At 43.6% G+C, this 21,885-nt stretch overlaps 1 protein-coding gene across 7 annotated transcripts in view; it reads right to left on the reverse strand.

The window, feature by feature from the left end:
• mab21l3 (mab-21-like 3) overlaps positions 1-21,885 on the reverse strand; it is a 74,869-nt gene that overhangs the window by 51,263 nt on the left and 1,721 nt on the right. Inside the window, exons 1-3 of one of the 7 annotated variants that reach the window (XM_078559661.1) lie at positions 19,874-20,133; positions 19,077-19,225; positions 10,402-10,542 (exon numbers count right to left, since the gene is read on the reverse strand). In XM_078559661.1, coding sequence (XP_078415787.1) covers positions 10,402-10,542; positions 19,077-19,124 — 189 coding nt within the window. In that variant the 5' untranslated portion in view covers positions 19,125-19,225; positions 19,874-20,133. Of the gene's footprint in view, positions 1-10,401; positions 10,543-19,076; positions 19,226-19,528; positions 19,655-19,717; positions 19,736-19,873; positions 20,153-21,885 lie in introns of those variants that run through there. The other 6 variants (XM_078559666.1, XM_078559663.1, XM_078559662.1 and 3 more) reach the window with 6 other exon arrangements.

Raw genomic sequence — 21,885 nt, forward strand, 5'->3', positions numbered from 1 at the left:
CCTAAAGAACAAAGAAAAGTACAGCACAGGAACAGGCCCTTTGGCCCTCCAAGCCTGCGCTGATCATATTGCCCGTCAACTAAAACATTTTGCACTTCCAGGGTCCGTATCCCTCTATTCCCATCCTATTCATGTATTTGTCAAGCTGCCTCTTAAACACCACTATCGTACCTGCTTCCACCACTTCCTCTGGCAGCAAATTCCAGACACTCACTACCCTTTGCATAAAAAACTTGCCCCACACATCTCCTCTATAGTTTTCTCCTCTCACCTTAAATCTATGTCCCCTAGTAATTGACTCTGCCACCCTCTGAAAAAGCTTCTGACTATCTACTCTGTCCATGCCACTCATAATTTTGTAAACTTCTACCAAGTCGCCCTTTAATCTCTGTCGCTCTAGTGAGAACAATCCGAGTTTCTCCAACCTCTCCTCATAGCTAATAACCTCCAGACCAGGCAGCATCCTGGTAAACCTCCTCTGCACCCTCTCCAACGCCTCCATTTCCTTCTGGTAATGTGGTGACCAGAATTGCACGCAATATTCCAAGTGTGGCCTAGCCAAGGTTCTATACAGCTGCAGCATGGCTTCCCAGATTTTATACTCAATACCCCTGCCGATGAAGGCAAGCATGCCATATGCCTTCCTGACTACCTGCGTTGCCACTTTCAGTGACCTGTGGACCTGTACACCCAGATCCCTCTGCCCGTCAATGCACTTAAGGGTTCTGCCATTTACTGTATAATTCCTGCCTGTATTAGACCTTGCAAAACGCATTACCTCGCATTTGTCCGGATTAAACTCCATCTGCCATTTCTCCGCCCAAGTCTCCAGCTGACCTATATCCCGTTGTATCCTTTGACAATCCTCTTCACTATCCGCAACTCCTCCAACCTTAGTGTCATTTGCAAACTTACTAATTAGCCCAGTTAAATTTTCCTCCAAATCATTTATGTATACTACAAACAGCAAAGGTCCCAGCACTGATCCCTGCGGAACTCCAATAGTCACAGCTCTCCATTCAGAAAAGCACCCTTCCACTGCTACCCTCTGTCTTCTATGACCAAGCCAATTCTGTATCCATCTTGCCAGCTCACCTCTGATCCCGTGTGACTCTACCTTCTGTACCAGTCTGCCATGAGGAACCTTGTCAAAGGCCTTACTGAAATCCATGTATATAACATCCACTACCCTTCCATCGTCGATCATCTTTGTCACTTCCTCGAAAAACTCGATCAAGTTAGTGAGACATGACCTCCCCTTCACAAAACCATGCTGCCTCTCACTAATACGTCCATTTGCTTCCAAATGGTAGTAAATCCTGTCACGAAGAACCTTCTCCAATAATTTCCCTACCACTGACGTAAGGCTCACCGGCCTGTAATTTCCTGGATTATCCCTGCTACCCTTCTTAAACAATGGAACAACATTAGCCATTCTCCAGTCCTCTGGGACCTCACCCATAGCCAGTGAGGATACAAAGATTTCTGTCAAGGCCCCAACAATCTCCTCTCTTGCCTCCCTCCATACTCTGGGGTAGATCCCATCTGGCCCTGGGGACTTATCCACCTTAATATTCTTGAAGATGCCTAACACCTCCTCTTTTTTGATCTCACATGATCCAGGCTATCTACACACTCTTCCCTAGACAAATCGACCGCTAAGTCCTTCTCTTTGGTGAATACTTATGAGTAGTATTCATTTAGTATCTCTCCCATTTCTTCTGGCTCTACACACAGATTCCCACCTCTGTCCCTGAGTGGGCCTACCCTTTCCCTGGCTACCCTCTTGCTTTTTACATATGTATAAAAGGCCTTGGGATTTTCCTTAATCCTGGTTGCCAGTGACTTTTCATGACTCCTTTTAGCCCTCCTGACTCCTTGCTTAAGTTTCTTCCTACTTTCTTTATATTCTCCACGGGCTTCATCTGTTCCCGGCCTTCTAGCCCTTATGAATGCTTCCCTTTTCTTTTTGACTAATCTCACAATATCCTTTGTTATCCAAGGTTCCTGAAACCTGTCATGCTTATCCTTTATCCTAGCAGGAACATGCTGGTCCTGAATTCTTATCAACTGACATTTGAAAGCCCCCCACCTGTCAGTTGTTGATTTGCCCTCAAACATCCGCCTCCAGTCTAGATTCCGCAGTTCCTGCCTAATACTGTTATAATTAGCCTTCCCCCAATTAAGCACCTTAACCCGAGGACTCCTGTTATCCTTATCCACCAGTACCTTGAAACTTACTGAATTATGGTCACTTTTCCCAAAATGCTCCCCTACTGAAACTTCGACCACCTGGCCGGGTTCATTCCCTAATACCAGGTCCAGTATTGCCTCTTCCCTAATTGGACTATCTACATATTGCCTCAGGAAGCCTTCGTGGATGCACCTTACAAATTCTGCACCATCCAAACCCCTAGCACTAAGTGATTCCCAGTCAATATAGGGAAAGTTAAAATCACCCACCACAACAACCCTATTGCTTTTACATCTTTCCAAAATCTGCCTACACAACTGTTCCTCGATCTCCCGCCGGCAATTGGGAGGCCTATAGTAAACCCCCAACATTGTGACTGCACCCTTCCTATTCCGGAGTTCTACCCATATTGCCTCGCTGCATGAGCCCACCGAGGTGTCCTCCTGTCATACAGCTGTGATATTCCCCTTAACCAGCAGTGCAACTCCCCCACCTCTTCTACATCTCTCTCTATCCTGCCTGAAACATCTAAATCCTGGAACATTTATCTGCCAGTCCTGTCTATCCTTCAATCAAGTCTCTGTAATAGCAATAACATCATAGTCCCAAGTACTGATCCAAGCTCTAAGCTCATCTGCCTTGCCTGTTATACTTCTCGCATTGAAACAAATGCATTTCAGACGCCCAGTCCCACTGCGTTCAGTAATTTCTCCCTGCCTGCCCTTCCTCTTAGTCCTACTGGCCATATTCACTAGTTCCCAGTCATTTATTTCACCTGCTGACCTATTGCTCTGGTTCCCACCCCCCTGCCATACTAGTTTAAACCCTCCCGAGTTACACTAGCAAACCTCACAGCCAGGATATTGGTGCCCCTCCAGTTTAGAGTGAGGGAGGAGACAATTGTGGGAGAATGTGAGGTTCAGTTGGATTATAAGTGAGCTGAAAGATTTTTTGTGGCACAAGAAAAATAAATTTACCTAGGCTGTCTTGCGGATCAGATTGCAGTGATCCCCACTGGTACACCAAAATAGCATTTTATAAGTAGGCTCCCATTTAAAAAGAGATGTGTGCCTGGGCCGTTCATGCAAAGGGCTAAACAATTATGTTGGCAACCAAACAAGGAGCAAGAATGGGATGCAGTATGATTTTTGCCCCATTCAAGGAGAATTTACTTTATTTCAGACCCAAATTGTTTCAGGTAAAGGGATTAGAAGTCAATGCTATTATTGGCGTCAAATGCACTCAGCTGTAAAGAGCTAATCTTGGGTCAAAGTACTTTGAGATAATTAGCTAGAAACTTATTCCTTCTATCATGCTTAAATAATTATTTCACTGGAGTGTGTAGAGGTACAAATCCCCCAAGAGGGAGGGAAAACAAAAAACAAATGGAAATATCACACCAACTCCCTCCCTAATAGCACTGTGGGTGTTCCTATACCACAGGGACTGCAGTGGTTTAAGGCAGCAGCTCACTTTCTCAGGGGCAATTAGGGATGGGCAATAAATGCTAGCAACACCCACATCCCATGAATGAAAAACAAACCTACATCATTTGCTGGAAGTTTAATCTAGACAGGTTCCATGCCAACTCAAATTCCTTTAAATTGCACAATTTAAGTTTCCAAAAGCCAAAGGAGAACAAAATTTTCTTTAACTCAATTTCAGTTTACAATATTTGTAGTTTGTATTTTATGAACTGATTAACATTAAGCTCAAGAATTCACTTCTACTTAAATGTTACTGCTCTTGCCAATTTTAATGTTTTTTGTCTTTCAGTTTCCTTTATTTCTTTCCCCTTTCCATTTCCTCATGAAGTCATTTGTTTTTACCCCTTTTATTGTTTCATTTTTTTTCCTCTGTATTGAACTTTTCTTTCCCACTAATTATTTTAGAGCCATCCTTCTTACTTTTGTCATTTTCATTGCTTTTGTTTCTTTATCCTCACCCTTTGGTGAACTTTTACTCCTACCACCTGCAAACATTCCAGGGTCTGTCAGTGACAATCCAATTCTAGCCAATGATCAGCTCAAGTATTCTGAGCTCCTTTCAGTTGAATGCATTTAATGTTTATGGTAGAACTGCTTTCTAACTTTTAACACTTGGACTTTAATAATTGATAAAGATGCCAACCTCTTCTTTGTTTGAGAACCATTTCTTGGCTTGCTAGATTAAGTCGCCTGGTTCCTTGAACTCAGTGCTATGGCTCGTGTCAGATATAAAAAGGTATCTTGTAATGTTGATCAGTGTGGTCTCCTAGGCTAATTTCAATCACCCTACGCTCCCCAAACTCTGTTTTAAATTTTGATTTACACCTCTCCCAGGTAATCACATGGCCATGTATGGGTCAGGGAGTGTACACAGTGCGATGTACGACATCCCAACCAGCTGGATGCAGCAGCAGATATTTTCCAGTCTTACCACTTTCTGTATACTGGTTGAACATCCATTACGTTAAAGTGGGTCCAGGGATTGGATGGAAGAGATAGGTCAACACTGAGGGGAGAATAAGGTAGCTTGTCATTCGTGTCAATGTACTTTTTGTTCCACCAAACTCCTGTGGGCAGTCTACCAAGATTAAAGCCTTAAAGCCTCTCAATCCCACCCCAAACACCCACAATTCTACAATTAATTGAAATTACGTAGATAGTTTAACTAGATATTTTATTGGGCTTTCGTATTCTGCAACTCTCATGTTGTCAGGTCAAAGTAATTCTATGGGTGATATTTCAGGCACTGAAGAGAGTCATTGATAAAAGTTTTTGATGTCGCAGCAGTGAGTTAATGTAGGCTTTCAATTCAACCAGTCATAAACTCCAGACCTCATGAAATCTCACTGCAGCGGGTCAAAAATGGACAAGGAAACCTCCTCCTGATTACCACATACCGCCCCCCACCCCACTGGTGACCACTGCACAGTCCTCATGGACTCTTAAGTCCTGTCTTCACATTGAGGATACCATGTTGTGGCACTACCACCGTGCTAAAAGGGATAAACTTCAAACAGATCTAGCAACTCAAGACTGGGCATCCATGAAGCGCTGTGGGCCATCAGCAGCAGCAGAATTGTACTCAAACACAATCTGTAACCTCATGGCCCAGCATATCCCCCACTCTACCATCACTGTCAAGCCTAGGGATCAACCCTGGTGCAAAGAAGAGTGCAGAAGGGCATGCCAGGAGCAGTACAGGCATACCTAAAAAGGTATCAACCTGGTAAATCTACAACTCAGGACTACTTGCATGCCAAACAGCATAAGCGACAAGCGATAGAGAGCCAAGCAACTCCCAACCAACAGATCAGATTCAAGCTCTGCAGTCCTGCCACAGCTAGTCGTGAATGGTGATGGACAATTAAACAACTCACTGGAGAAGGAGGCTCCACAAATATCCCCATCAACAATGGAGGAGCACAGATATCAGTGCAAAAGATAAAGCTGAAGCATTTGCAACAATCTTTAGCTAGAAGTGCGGAGAAGATGATCCATCTCCGTCTCCCCTGGAGGTCCCTAGTATCACAGATGTTGGTCTCCAGCCAATTCAATTCACTCCACGTGATATCAAGAAATGGCTGAAGGCACTGGATACTGCAAAGGTTATGGGCCTGACAATATTCCAGCAATAGTACTGAAGACTTGTGCTCTAGAATGGCCACACCCCCTAACCAAGCTGTTGCAGTAGAGCTACAATACTGGCATCTACCCGGCTATGTGGAAAATTGCCCAGGTATGTCCTATACACAAAAAGCAGGACAAATCCAACTGTCTACTCTTGATCATCAGTAAAGTGATAGAAGGGGGTCAGCAACAGTGCCATCATGCGCACTTGCTTAGCAATAACCTGCTCACTGAAGCCCAGTTTGGGTTCCGCCAGGGCCACTCAGCTCCTGACCTCATTACAGCCTTGGTTCAAACATGGACAAAAGAGCTGAACTCCCGAGGTGAGGTGAGAGTGGCTGCCCTTGACATCAAGGCAGCATTTGACCGAATGTGGCAAGAAGCAGCCCTAGCAAAACTGGAGTCAATGGGAATCAGGGGGAAAACTCTCCACCGTTGGAGTCATACCTGGCACAAAGGAAGATGGTTGTGGTTGTTGGAGGTCAATCATCTCAGTTCCAGGACATCACTGCAGGAGTTCCTCAAGGTCGTGTCCTTGGCCCAACCATCTTCAGCTGCTTCATCAATGACCTTCCATCATAAGGTCAGAAGTGGGGATGTTCGCTGATGATTGCACAACGTTCAGTACCATTCACGACTCCTCAGATACTGAAGCAGTCCATGTTCAAATGCAGCAAAACCTGAACAATACCCAGGCTTGGGCTGACAAGCAACATTCATGCCACGCAAATGCCAGGCAATGACTATCTCCAACAAGGGAGAATCTAACCACTGCCCCTTGACCTTCAATGACATTACCATCACTGAATGCCCCACTATCAACATCCTGGGGGTTACCATTGACCCAGAAACTGAACTGGACTGGCCATATAAACACAGCGGCTACAAGAGCAGGTCAGAGGCTAGGAATCCTGCAATGAGTATCTCACCTCCTGAGTCCCAAAGCCTGTCCACCATCTACAAGGCACAAATCAAGAGTGTGATGGAATACTCTCCACTTGCCTGGATGAGTGCAGTTCCAACACCACAAGAGGCTTGACACCATCCAGGACAAAGCAGCCCATGATTGGCACCCCATCCACAAACATCCACTCCCTCCACCACCGATGAACAGTAGCAGCAGTGTGTACCATCTACAAGATGCACTGCAGGAACTCACCAAGGCTCCTTCGACAGCACCTTCCAAACCCAGGACTGCTACCACCTAGAACAACAAGGGCAGCAGATACATGGGAACAGCAGCAGCTGGAAGTTCCCCTTCAAGTCACTCACCATCCTGACTTGGAAAATAATACCATTCCTTCAAAATCCTGGAGCTCCCTCCCTAACAGCACTGTGGGTGTACCTGCACCACATGCACTGCAGCAGTTCAAGAAGGCAGCTCACCACCACCTTCTCAAGACAGTTTAGGATGGATAATAAATTCTGGCCTAGCCAGTGATGCCCACATCCCATGAATGAATAAAAATACCAGCTGTTCAAGAACAAAATTAAGGAAATTAGATCAAGTCAGAGCAAGGTGGAAATATTCTCAACCCTTGGCAGTTATCAATCAATAAAAGAGCCATCTTCCAGACGTTAGCATCAACATTCAGGTACCACATCACAGAATGCAGAATTATGTAGGTTTACTTCTCATTTCCTTTTATCTCCCTCCTTTTAGATATTGTTAATGCAAAGGCACACCTTTATATTTGCAATTGTCAAAGTACCAATTTTTTAAAACCTGATTCACGTTCATAGCAAAGGATTCACCTAGCATAAAAATACTGATTTATCCTATCAAATTCAATCAGATTTTTACTGTGAAATTCAGCAATGTAGAGAGATGGTTAATTTTCATTGCCTGTTTGCAGAAGTTCTCCAGGATTCCAGTTAATAATGCCATTCAAAGCTGAAGTTCATTCTCATTAGTGAAAAATTCTGACTGAAATCAATGAAAAGATTACCCAATGCACCCTTCTTTCTTCTAATCTACCCCAAACTGCTGAACCATGCCTTTACTGGGCACAGTGCAGCAAAATCATACACACCATCCCAGAGATGGTTTCTTTTGCAAGTTATTTTCTTCTTGCCCCCACTTACCCCCCCCCCCACCAAAACACAAAGGCCCAAGGTGACATGTGGGTGGAGTGGACAGGATGCTTTTTGGGAAAAATGGACCCCAGAAGATATACATTGTTTAAGTACAACTGGAAACTGGACTAGTAATACCTCAGGATAAGGAACAGATGGGGAAGGATCACAAAGGAAGATAGACATCCCAGGTGTCAGGGCAAATCTGTGAAAGAAATTGTCATGTTCAATTGCTAAACCCAAACAGCAATGTTTGGTAAAGATATTTTGCCGATTTAAATGAATTATTGATGGATACCTCACAAAACAAAATACAGACGAGAGAAACCATTTCTCAAGGCCCATTTAGCTATAGAAATCTACAGTCTATCACAACATCGAACTGTCTGTTCAATAATTCCAGGGTTTTTGTCTCCATATCTCTAAATAGAAAATCATTCCTGGTATTAAATGACTCCGTGTAAAGAAGCGCTTCCTAACACTGTTAGGAAACTGCCACGTATCCATTTAAAGTATGTCCAGTAAGTAACAATGGAAGGAGTGGAATGATGTTTCACAAAAGAAAGGGCCAGTGTACCCTATATTTTGGGCAGGGGCGTTAACGGGTGATGTGGAACCAGTTGGTATCCTTTATCCTAGACAGGGAGGCTCAATCTTTGATCCTTTGAATGAGAAAAAAATGAAACCCTGACTGGTACAGGCTATGAGGCACAAGTGAATGTTGTAGGTGCTGATGTCATGCCAAAGGCATCAAGCTCATCTAAAAAATGAAAGACCTCCCAGGTTTACACTCAGTATGTAAAGCTGATGTGAGGTAACCATTATTGCAGATTTTTGCGGAATTTGACATGAAGAATAATTTCAACAGCAAATCTACAGAGACTTTGGGTGTGATTTTTCAAGCCCCCCAATGGAGGCAGGCTTTTTCTAAAAATAGTGCCGCCAGCCTGTGTCCCAGCTCCATTCCACCTCCAGGCCATTTTCCAGGATGTGGTCAGGGGGATGCAGGGCTACCTGTCCGCAAGTGGCAGGTAGTCAATTAAACCAATTAACAGTCAATTAAGGCCTATAAACAGAGGCTGACTAGGATTTACCAGTCAGTCTCCAGGTTCCAAGAGGTGGCAAACACGGGGGTCAGCACTCCCCACCAGCCTCAAGCTGACCTGCAAGGGGTTCACCAGCTATCGTATTCATTCTGCCAGCGCCACAGTGGTGGCCTGACTGCAAAAGCCATTTTTAAATTCAACTTTAAAAATAACTGGAGAGAAAGAGCATCTCCACCCTCTGAACCGCCCTCTGTCACTTACCTGCTATGGCATCCTGCTGCTACTTTCAAGCTGGAGGGCCCTCCAGTTTTGAGAGCCAACCCACTGTCCTTAATGGGACGGCGAGCGTGGCCTCTGGCCACTCCAGGGAAAACCACATTGAGTGACTGTTTCCTACACAGTGCAGGCTTCTGATCCCCATTTGAACCTGACAACAGGGTTCAGAAGGCTGCAGGTAAAATCCTGCCCAATTATGATTAGGAATATAAAAATAAAAGAGAAAAAGCAGAAAAATAAAATAATCGAGTTCACCACAGACTACAAAAAAGGAATTCCCACTTTAGCGTGTGGCAGGTCTTTTTAAGATGGTTGGCCACATGAAATATTTGCAACATCACAGAACATCTCATCCCTTGCACAATCTTTCCCAGTTAAAAACATTTGGTGGACTATTTCAGTGCTGTATGGAGATATAATAGACAGAAGAACAGCCATATTTCTCTGAACATACCGCTGTCAATTTAAATCAATTCATTCTCATCGCCATGACTTCTCTATTTTCCATAAAATTACCTTTAACAATCATCTTTCTCAATGGTACAGGCAAAATCCATATCTTCTCCACAGTCATTATAATGTCTCACCATGATCAGTGAAAAAATCACTGACTGTTCAGAAGGCCAATCCTTACCAATCCTTTTTTTTCACTTGTTCCATGATGGAGTGATTTCCTGTGTCAAGCCACTGAACTACCAGTCCAAGATCTACTAAAGCCTCTTCTCAAATGGTGCTAGTCCTGTTCAGGTCATAGGCTAGTCTCAAATTGGCAGCCAAGTGGTTGAGTGACATGTCTTCTATCATCAGAATGAAATAGGGTGCACATGCTAATGATTCCACTGCATCCCTTTTTCAAAGCCAAATATTGTTTCTAACACAAATTAGTTCAATGCTCATTTTAGTACCATGCTTCACACCAACATCACTGTGATAAACAATAATCTTGTATTAACTTCTTAATAGCATAACTATCCTTTAAAATAAAGAAATTGACATTTAAAACATTGAATTTTGCAAGTTGACTCTTAATCATCTAAGTAATTGCATGCAAAAATTGTTCATGGTTGGACTTCCCTGGGATTCAGCATGCTAATGATGTGACCTTCTACAAAAGGTTTACAACCCAAGTTCTGTGCAAACTGCTAGCATTAAACTGAATTTTACAAGTTAACAGAGATTCTAATCTAGATATTACCTTGATGTTTTCATTGTTAATTCCAGAATGAGAAATGGGCTGAAAGCGGCTATCCTCTGTGCTGATTGCAGAAGTCAGTTCTTGAACGATGGCATAAACTTCTTCTTCAGTCTTTGAAACTTCCCGATCTCGCAGATGCACCTAACAAAGCAATTTGTTAAGACAATTCTAGCTCTCTTCTGAGCAAGACACCACATAACAGAGTCAGAATATACTAGTGCACATGTTCTAGACATCAATCGAATATGATCCCATGAGTCAATTGTCTCATCAGTGTTGTCACATCTTCCATTTCCTATGTTCAAACAAGTCAGCCAGTCTTTTTTTTAAACCTGGTGTTGGGAGATACCAGGCTGTTTGCACAAGGCAAATGTAATTATGAAGAGAACCACAAAAACTTTGTCAAGCAGCAGGATGGTAAACTATAAACATATTTCCACTTCTCACATAAGCAATCCCAAATTAGATATAGCATGCGCTGGATGCACATATAACTTATTGTGCTCCACCCCAACAATAGGCCTCATTGCCAACCTCATCTCAACAGTGTAAAATTATCCATGCTATAAACTACTATCTGAGTAGTACCTTTGAACTAATTGTAGGAAACCTTGAGCTCCATACCACAAAAAAGCCTTCTCTACCACAATCAGAATGGAAACAAAATCATAGGATGACTATGAGTGTACCTCCCATTTGGCAGTATAGCAACATCAAATGCAAAAATAACGAGAAAAAAAACCCTGAAAGACTGACATTTCCAGTAATGGGTGTGTATAAGAAAACACCCACATTCTCTGATGCAGAAGGATGCCAAGTGATAAGCACAGCAGCTTTCAATTCAAGTGATGATTTGCAAAAAGTGCTGGTACTATTTTTCAAATCAGAGATAAATATTTTCACCATTTCACATTCACATGTTTCTACCAGCTTGATTGTGATGTATTGGGCAGTGCAGCCTTACAGGACAGCCTGTTGTCTCACGACATGTTTAACTAAGTAACATTTATACTATTAATAAGTTACTATTGACAGTTCAGTTTAACACAATTCATTCCTGTCCGTATGCAGGTTAAAGGCCCTATGTCAAAGTCACAGTTTTTTTTACACATTAACGCTGAATTAGTCATTGCCAGCCTAATCAGTGACAGATTGATTGGCAGTAAATTTCACAATATAAACATTTTCATTCATTCTTATACAGCTAACTTCATAAACATATAAGTTGCATTTTGAAAGTACTCTTCACATGCAGGAAAACACATCAAAATGTCTTCCAAAAATACTAAGGATGTCAAGCAAGAGGGGAAAGAGAAAATGGGGAGGCTTAGGGAGGTGGAACCAAAGGCACAGCTGACAAGAAGGGTTTTGAAAGTAGGGAGGGAGATAGCAAGATGGAGGGAACTGAACTGTACTGTACTGACTGAGTGAGCGGAGGACAAAAAGAAGTCTGGCGTTAGAAGGACTGGACAGTACTTGTGGAGATGCAGGACAGGAGAGATCACTAAAGGAAGCTGCAGTTGAGGCCAGGGAGGGATTTGACACCAGTCAATCCACTGGAGTACTGACAGTCAAAAAAGCTTGCAGGGGATGGGATGATGGAAGTGTGCAAGATGTAGGATGGATAAGAACATTGACGATAGCACATCAGATGAGCTGAAGCTTATATCAACTATAGGATGGCTAGCTAGAGGAACATTACAGAAATTGGACCACAAGGTGATGAAGGTTTCCTTGGTTTTGTCAACATTAAGCTGAAAAAATGTTAGCTCATCCAAGTCTTTAAGCCAGGCAGGCAGCTGGAGACAAGGGGTAGAGTTTCTACACTGCCTAGGCAATAATCTGGCAAATTGCCCGCTTGATTTTCATTCCATCAATCCACTGAATTACTGCCCAGGCACGGATGACAAAAATCTACCCTGTATTTTTGGGGATTCTGATGTTGTTGAAGTTTATTTTTTATTTTCACTCATCCACTATTAAGCAAGCTCCAAGTAATAAAGCTATTTAATTGGGATGGCATCAAATAATTGAGACAATGGGGTTATTAGCAATTTTTGAACTTCAGAATTCCCATTTAACAAAACATACAATCTTACTTGTTCAGTTGGCAGTGTAAAAAAAAAGAAAAAATTCAGAAAGCTTAATTTCTCTCATCATCCTTTGCAGCCTTTATTCCACACCCTGTGGTAATGTTACTCTGAACTTTGTGGTCAGCCAATAAGCAGTGGCAAAGGTAGAGGCAGTTCTTTCAGCAAGGCACCCAACAAATCAGTAATCCTGCAGAGAGAGACATGTTGTTGAAGCTTTTCATCTTGCATTACCCGGGACTTTGGGTTCCCCATTCCTTTCTCCATGACATCTTGACCAGAGTCGACTTGTCAACCAATCAGCACCCTTTTCTCCTGCAGTATAAATTGTTGTGATCGTTTGAAATATGGCATTCTTGTGTTTGTCCTGATGAGTGCAAGGTGGAAAGCTTCAGCAACAAGTCTCTCTTTTCAGCAATATTCAAGTTCTGTACTACCAGTAAGCCATTGATTGTCTCAAGGAAACTAGACTATTTTAGGCATGGCTAATATTTGAATCTGTGTCCCTGACACAGTGTGTGTTACACCAAGGCCCATCTTTACACAAAGCATTTCCACATCCTATAACACAGTTAACTTAGTGAAACAATCCAAGGTATTTCAGAGATGAACGGTGTTGCTGAAGGGTTATGGAAAGTGACCCAAGAGGTAGAATTCCAGGAAACCTTTGAAGGTGGAGTGATAGGGACCAAGCTAGCAAGATTTAGACAGCAAGTTCTAGAAAGTGGAGCCAAGGCAGCTGAAACCCTTGTTACTGAGAATGTGTATGGGATTGGCATACTATTAAGGATTATTGTGGAAGGTAAGTAAAACAACTAAAAAGCCAATTGTTTTGTTTCCAAGACTGTTAAATTAGAGAAAGCGTGGCTGAATATTACATGTGCAGTTTCCATCTCCCTATCAATTTTCCCCCTTTTTTCTATTTTTGAAAACATTGAAGTACGGTTCCAAGTGGTTCAGCCACTCTTTGGTACCTCACCTAAGTGACGGGTTTCTTCATTGATGAGTCTAAACAGTCAGTACTCACAGACATTGCTCATCAGGGTCTATCTTTCCAGTGACTTCAAGTTTGAACTTCTCCACTCAGGTTTTCATTCCTGCCACAGGACTGAAATGACCCTAATCAAAGTCACAAATGCCACCCTTTGTGAATATGCTGCACTATCCCCCCTCATCCTTCTTGACCTGTCTGCAATCTTTGATTCGGTAACCACGCCATGTCTCTTCTCCAGTGTCCAGCTGAGTGGAACTGCTGTGTCCTTTTCCAATTACATAGGATATATGACACAGAAGCAGGCCATTCAGCCCAAACAGTCCATGTCGGTGTTTATGCTCCACTCAAGCCTCTTCCCATCTTTCCTCATCTATCAGTATAACCCTCTGTACACTTCTCCCTCATATGCATTCTAAATACATTCTATACTGTTTGTTTCAACCACTCCCTGAGGTAGCAAATTCCACATTCTCACCACTCTTTGGGTAAAGAAATTTCTTCTAAATTCGCTGCTGGATTTCTTGGTGACTATCTTATATTGACAGTCTCTACTCATGCTCTTCTCTACAAATGGAAAAACCAATCTTACCTATCCTATTCAAAAGGAATCTCCTGAATGGATTCTCTTCCTGCTCCCACACCAGTAGCTCTGGAGTTCCCCAGGATCTATCCTTGGCCCCTCCTATTCCTCACCTACATTCTGCCCCTCAGCAATATCACACAAAATCACATCAGGTTCCACTGTATGCTGGCAACATCCAGTTCTACCTCACCACAGATAGATTTAACAGATTTCGTCTTCAACATCCAATATTGGATTTCCTGAAACTTGCATCAATTATACATTAGGAAGACTGAAGCCATTGTCTTTAGTCCCTGCCACAAACTCCGTCCCTTAACTGCCAATTCCACTCCCCTCCCTCACCACTCTAGCTGAACCAGACTGTTTGCAAACTCAGCATCCTCTATGACCCTGCACTAAGATTCTGAGCACATATCCTCTGCATCAAGAAGACTACATACGTCCACCTCAAATATCATCCATGATTAAAAAAAACTCTCATCTGGGTTTTTGTTAGCTCCAGAATGGACTATTCTAATGTGTTAATGGTCAGTATCCCATCTTCCACCCTTCATACACTTAACGCTCATCATACACTCTGCTGCCCAGATCCTAACGTTCACCAAATCACCAAAGCTAACTGACCTACATTGGCTTCCTGTCCACCAACACTTTGATCTTAAAATGATCATACTCATGTTCAAATCACACTGTGGCCTCGTCCCCTCCTGCACTCCTCCAGCCATACGACCCTCCGCAAACATTGCATTCCTCCAACTTTGACCACATGTGCACCCCCACCTCCTTCATCTCACTATTGCTGTCAGCCTACAAGCTCTGCAGTTCCTTCCTAAACCTCTCCGTCTTCCTCTCTTCCTTTCAGATGCTTCTTAAAGCCTCTTTCCTTGACCAAGCTTTTGGACTACCTGCCTTTAGCTTAGTGGCAATTTTGGACTGATTACACTCCTGTGAAGTTTCTTGGGATCTTTGACTATATAAATGTAAAGTGTTGTTGTAGAAGATAAATCCCATTTGGCTATGGGGCTGTAAATTTGCAGTAAAAATATGATGAAAGAAAAACAGAGTTGAAGGAAACGCCACCAAAGATGCATTCAAAACGTCAGGACATTTTAATAATTTATATAGATTCTTCTTTCCCCACCTATTTCCATTATTTTTAAATCTAAAACTAAAACCTTTAGTCTTTCCACCCCACCCCCACTAGAGCTGTACTTTGAATATCCTGTTTTCCATTCTTAATTAGCACTTTTCTCAGACAAAGACCACCACCTTCAACACCTCTTTGACCCTTTTGTCTCTGACATCTTTTGATTATCTGCTCACACCACACCCTCAATGTGTCTCTTCCCCCCCACCCACCTTAAACCAATTTATATTTCTCCCTTGTTGAAACTATGCTTCAGTTCTGCCGAAGAGCCATGAGGGATCGAAACGTTGACTGATTTCTTCTCCGCCGATGCTGCCAGACTTGCTGAGTTTTTCCAGGTAATTCTGTTTTTATTTTGTTTTGGATTTCCAGCATCCGCAGTAGCTTTTAGCTTTTTGTTTTTATCTTTGTGTTTGATTGACTGCCACCTCTCTTCAAAAAAATGCCCTCTTGGAAGAAGTATGGTTCTGTCCTCCGACAGGATTTCCGACTGTCTCTTCTGCCCTGCTCACCTTCATTGCTTTCCATTTCTCTCCTGGTGTTTGACAAGGTGTTTACTAAAACCCGCTTTCACAGCCATATCTCCTTTCTCAGTGACTGTCTCCGTCTCCGACTCACCCCACGTGGATTTCAACTGAAATTCCATCCCTCTTGTTTCGAACCCACCCAGGATTACAGGTATCTCCGGGACATAAAACGTTTCTCGGACTGCTGTTCCCATCGCATTCTGAGATCCACACTCAGTGCCATGCGCCACCATATGAACACACGCGACCTCTCCCTCCAGCAGCACCGCCGCACCCTTTTTCAAAGCTGCGCGTGCCCCCAGTTTCATTTTATTCTTCGCCTCATCCGTCGCCTCAACAAGAAACTTTTTATCTTTCTCTCAAGTGCCAAGGAACGCAAGCTCCAACAACTCATCGACTCCAACACCCATCGGGGACCCTCCACCCCTGCTTGTCCCTCCGTCCTCACCCCATCTTCCAATCCCAGCCCCAGCCGCGTATTCATTATACCCCCTGACCTTCCCCTCTCCGATGCTGAACGTTCAGTGCTCAGCAAAGGACTTAGTTTCATACCCTTACGCCCTCATCTCAATGAATTTCGGGCTCGGCATGATGCTGAACTCTTCTTCCGCCGTCTTCGTCTCCGTGCTCACTTCTTTGGGCAGGAGTCCTCTCCCCGTTCAACGGATCCTTTTACCCACCTCCAATATTCTCCCTCCACTTGGACCCCTCCCTCTGGATTCTTACCTTCTCTTGATCTTTTCATTGAGAACTGTCGGCGTGACATTAGCCGTCTCAATTTCTCTGCTCCTCTCACCCATTCTAATCTGTCTCTCTCTGAACTCACTGCACTCCGTTCTCTCAGGTCCAACCCCAACATTGTCATCAAACCCGCTGACAAGGGTGGTACTGTTGTTGTCTGGCGCATTGACCTCTACCTCGCGGAGGCTGAGCGTCAACTCGCAGACATTTCCTCCTACCTCTCCCTGGACCATGACCCCACCACAGAACATCAAGCCATTGTTTCCAGGACTGTCACTGACCTCATCTCCTCTGGAGATCTTCCTCCCACAGCTTCCAACTTGATAGTCGCCCAACCTCGGACGGCCCGCTTCTACCTCCTACCCAAAATCCACAAACAGAACTGTCCTGGCAGACCGATCGTGTCAGCCTGTTCCTGCCCCACGGAACTCATTTCTCGTTATCTTGACTCCCTTCTCTCTCCCCTTGTCCAGTCCCTTCCCACCTACATCCGTGATTCCTTTGACACCTTACGTCACATCAACAATTTCCAGTTCCCTGGCCCCAACCGCTTCCTCTTCACCATGGATGTCCAATCCCTCTACACCTCCATCCCCCACCAGGATGGTCTGAGGGCCCTTAGCTTCTTCCTTGAACAGAGGCCCCAACAATCCCCATCCACCACTACTCTCCTCCGTCTGGTTGAACTTGTTCTCACACTGAACAATTTCTCCTTTAACTCCTCTCACTTCCTCCAAATAAAAGGTGCGGCTATGGGTACCCGCATGGGCCCCAGCTATGCCTGTCTCTTTATGGGGTATGTGGAACATTCCTTGTTCCAGTCCTACTCCGGCCCCCTCCCACAACTCTTTCTCCGGTACATCGATGATTACTTCGGTGCTGCTTCATGCTCTCGTCGGGACCTGGAAAAATTTATTAATTTTGCTTCCAATCTCCACCCCTCCATCATCTTCACATGGTCCATCTCTGACACTTCTCTTCCCTTCCTTGACCTCTCTGTCTCAATTTCTGATGATAGACTGTCCACCAATATCCATTACAAGCCTACCGACTCCCACAGCTACCTCGACTACAGCTCCTCACACCCCGCTTCCTGTAAAGACTCCATCCCATTCTCTCAGTTCCTTCGCCTCCGTCGCATCTGTTCTGATGACGCTACCTTCAAAGACAGCTCCTCTGACATGTCCTCCTTCTTCCTTAACCGAGGTTTTCCATCCACGGTCGTTGACAGGGCCCTCAACCGTGTCCGGCCCATATCCCGCGCATCCTCCCTCACGCCTTCTCCTCCTTCCCAGAAACATGATAGGGTCCCCCTTGTCCTCACTTATCACCCCACCAGCCTCCGCATTCAAAGGATCATCCTCCGCCATTTCCGCCAACTCCAGCATGATGCCACCACCAAACACATCTTCCCTTCACCCCCCTTGACAGCATTCCGTAGGGATCGTTCCCTCTGGGACACCCTGGTCCACTCCTCCATCACCCCCTACTCCTCAACCCCCACTTATGGCACCTCCCCATGCCCACGCAGAAGATGCAACACCTGCCCCTTCAATTCCTCTCTCCTCACTGTCCAAGGGCCCAAACACTCCTTTCAAGTGAAGCAGCATTTCACTTGCATTTCCCCTAACTTAGTCTACTGCATTCGTTGCTCCCAATGCGGTCTCCTCTACATTGGAGAGACCAAACGCAAACTGGGCGACCGTTTTGCGGAACACCTGCGGTCTGTCCGCAAGAAAGACCCAAACCTCCCTGTCGCTTGCCATTTTAACACTCCACCCTGTTCTCTTGCCCACATGTCTGTCCTTGGCTTGCTGCATTGTTCCAGTGAAGCCCAACGCAAACTGGAGGAACAGCACCTCATCTTCCAACTAGGCACTTTACAGCCTTCTGGGCTGAATATTGAATTCAACAACTTTAGATCTTAAACTCCCCCTCCCCCCATCCCCACCCCGTTTCTTTTCCCCCCCCCCACCCGCCTTTTTTTTTAATAATTTATATAGATTCTTCTTTCCCCACCTATTTCCATTATTTTTAAATCTAAAACTAAAACCTTTAGTCTTTCCACCCCACCCCCACTAGAGCTGTACTTTGAATATCCTGTTTTCCATTCTTAATTAGCACTTTTCTCAGACAAAGACCACCACCTTCAACACCTCTTTGACCCTTTTGTCGCTGACATCTTTTGATTATCTGCTCACACCACACCCTCAATGTGTCTCTTCCCCCCCACCCACCTTAAACCAATTTATATTTCTCCCTTGTTGAAACTATGCTTCAGTTCTGCCGAAGAGCCATGAGGGCTCGAAACGTTGACTGATTTCTTCTCCGCCGATGCTGCCAGACTTGCTGAGTTTTTCCAGGTAATTCTGTTTTTATTTTGTTTAGGACATTTTCTTTGTTCTAATGGATGGAAACTAAGCAAGTGTGGGGGTGAAAATGTCACAGTCATAAATCCATCGTTAACAATAAAAACTCCAAAATGAATTTAGTTATTCTGATTATTAACAAACACTCTCCTCTAACACGAACGGTCTTCACTCTCCCTGGTGTTGACTTCACTGCATTCCATCTCTCACAAATCTCCACCAACCTGATTCAGCAGGTAAAAGTCCAGATCTTCTTCTGTAAATTCAATCATTTTTGTCAGAGTTCTTCACTTGTCCTCTCCCGTTATTCAATTTACTCCGCTTTTATTCGTGCAGTTAAATTCCCGTGTCACTGTTCACTCGCTGACTGTTCCTTTAAGAAAAACTCAAACTATATAACTTATAATTTCTTAGTCTATTTTATCGCAATCTCGCATTCCTATATAATTATAGTTTTCTCTGTAATATTGCAGTGTTTCTACGAAATTACTCCGCGTTTATACAATTATTTCCTTCTCCCCCTCTCATTCACATTTTTGCTGTTTTCCTATATATCCTCCATTAAGGAAAAATGCTCCCAGATTATTTCTAGTCTTAGCCCTTTCTCGAGTTCTCTCTGATTTGGGACCCTCACTCTTCTCTTCGCCCCTTCTACTTTAGTTTGTTGTGTTCTCACTGTCTTTATGGTTTCCACAGTTTCTCGTTTATGATGTCTCCTTCTCAGCCCTTTTCCTCTTTGTTTCTACATTTCATACTCCCTCCAGTTTATTACTATTTCCTGCCGGTTTATTACTATTTTCCTCTTTCAGGTTCTAATGTTGGAGCTCCCCATTTCCTCTCTTCAATTTATTACTATGCTTATTACTCTTTCGGTTTCCACTTTTTAATGCTCTCCTTTAAATTTATTATTGTGATCCGTTGTCCTTCTTCTTTCTAGTTCATCATCAAGACTTCTCTCTTCCAGCCTTTTTCTGCTTAGTTGTCCCTATTAGTTCTACAAATCGGTCAAATGTAGATTTACCGTAGACCGTGCAGTTAGAAACCAATTCTCCGCCACCACTTGGACATCCACAAAAAGAAAACACTCCAACCTATCGAACAGGAATCGCGTTTGAGTTTCATTTTTGTCCATCAAGTTCCGCGAGGTCCTAGCGCCGGGGGGAAATCGCACTCTAAAGAGTGGCCCAACTGACAGGCAGTCCACAGTAAACCATGCGGCAAATCCCACAAGTGTCCCGGCTGCTGAATGAGGATTTAGAACAGCCACAGCAGTTAACGAATTAACCCGATGAGCCATTAATCCTACAAATTCCCGCGTTCTGAGAATGTCCTTTAAATATTCAAAATAGCATTTACGTGCGCGCCCTAAGGTCCTGCAGTTGAATTTAAAATAAAGAACGAACTATAAACATGGGGGCGAGAGTTGGTACTGAAGGGATCTACAGTTTATTAAACAATATATTAACTGGCCCTTTTATTGACTATTAGTATTGCAAGTAATGATGTTGCATCTATATATTAACAATATACCAGTGTATTGTTATCTATAATTGTTTAAACCTTCATTGCAATTTCACCGCAGGTGTTGGATGAGGTGGAATGACCACATGTAGTAATCTGATTGTAATATACCTTTAAGACGAATGTTGTAATGGAAGATCACATGGTCTTGGTATCCATTAGCAAAGTAGGGCAGGCTACCTCTGTAGTCAGTGGTATTGAGTTAGAGTCGGAAGTGTAAAGACAGAGTTTTGAGTTGTAAGCACAAGTGTAGCTGCTGAGTTCCTTTTGTAAATAAACAGAATGTGTTTCTTCTAAGAGCGATCTACTGATCTCCTCTGTCTATTGCACCAACTCGGTGACCCAGAAACAAGCATGCAACCTGGATCCGTTAGTCCCAACAAACCAGGGCACTGGATCCAATAAACTGGTGACAAGAGTGAAAAGCAAGAAAAAGACGCAAAAGGGCAAGAAAAAGCAAGAAAGAACGAAGGAAATCAAGAGAATTGAAATCGGGCTGTACCTCGCATGGTAATTGTAAGTGAAGAAAAATTTCCATCTTAATTATCGAAGCAATCCCCTCAGAGCGTGCCACAATTCGGAGGAGTTGAACCTTTCAATCCAGCCTTGGATGATTGGTCTCATTATATTGAACGCCTCACATTCTCTTTCCAGGTGAACGACATCGCGGGGAGAAAGAGAAGCGCGTGATCCTCTTATCCACATGTGGGAGTAAAACATATGGATTAATTCGAAATTTGTTGGCACCCAGTGCCCCAGATTCGAAAAGTTTTGATGACTTAGTGAACCTCGTAAAGCATCACTACCAACCATAGCCTTTGGTGACGATGCAGTGGTTCAAATTTGACTCCAGGAATAGAACTGCAAGGGAGACAGTTGCTTGTTATGTGGCAAGTCTGAAACAATTAACAGAATATTGCGAGTTTGGTACATCTATCAATGATATCCTTAGAGATCGTTTGGTGTGTGGTATAAATGAAGATGCGATTCAGAAGGGATTACTGTCTGAAACAAATGTGAATTTTCAGAAGGCGCTAGAAATAGCACTGGCCATGGAAGCAAAATGTCGCCGCCCTCCATGTTGGGTGGGGAGCCTCAGCCAAAAAGAGCACGAAAGTGCAAGGCTTTGCTCAGAAATGGGAAGCAGCCACCACTAGCAGACAAATAAAAATAGGTGGCTTAACAGCAAAATACATGGCATAATGGTAACAGAGGTTGAAGCAGACAACCTTACAATGAACCTGCTTAAAAAAATCAAATGTTTCTTCTGTCATCAGAATGGACACCTCGTGGGACATTGTAAAGATAGAATCAGGTAGACTTTCAAACAAAAGCAAAAACCCAATGTGATTTACAGCATTGCAAAACCTGAAGTAATAGATTCAGATATCTATTCATTGTTTAATTTAAAGGTAGGGAGAACAGAATCAATCTATGTAACCATGAGAGTGAATGAGAGGCCGAAATGAATGGAGGTGAACACTGGAGCAGTCACTACGGTGATAGGTGAGC

Source organism: Cetorhinus maximus, chromosome 16 (assembly GCF_964194155.1).
Source record: "Cetorhinus maximus chromosome 16, sCetMax3.hap1.1, whole genome shotgun sequence".
Classification (NCBI taxonomy): Eukaryota; Metazoa; Chordata; class Chondrichthyes; order Lamniformes; family Cetorhinidae; genus Cetorhinus; species Cetorhinus maximus.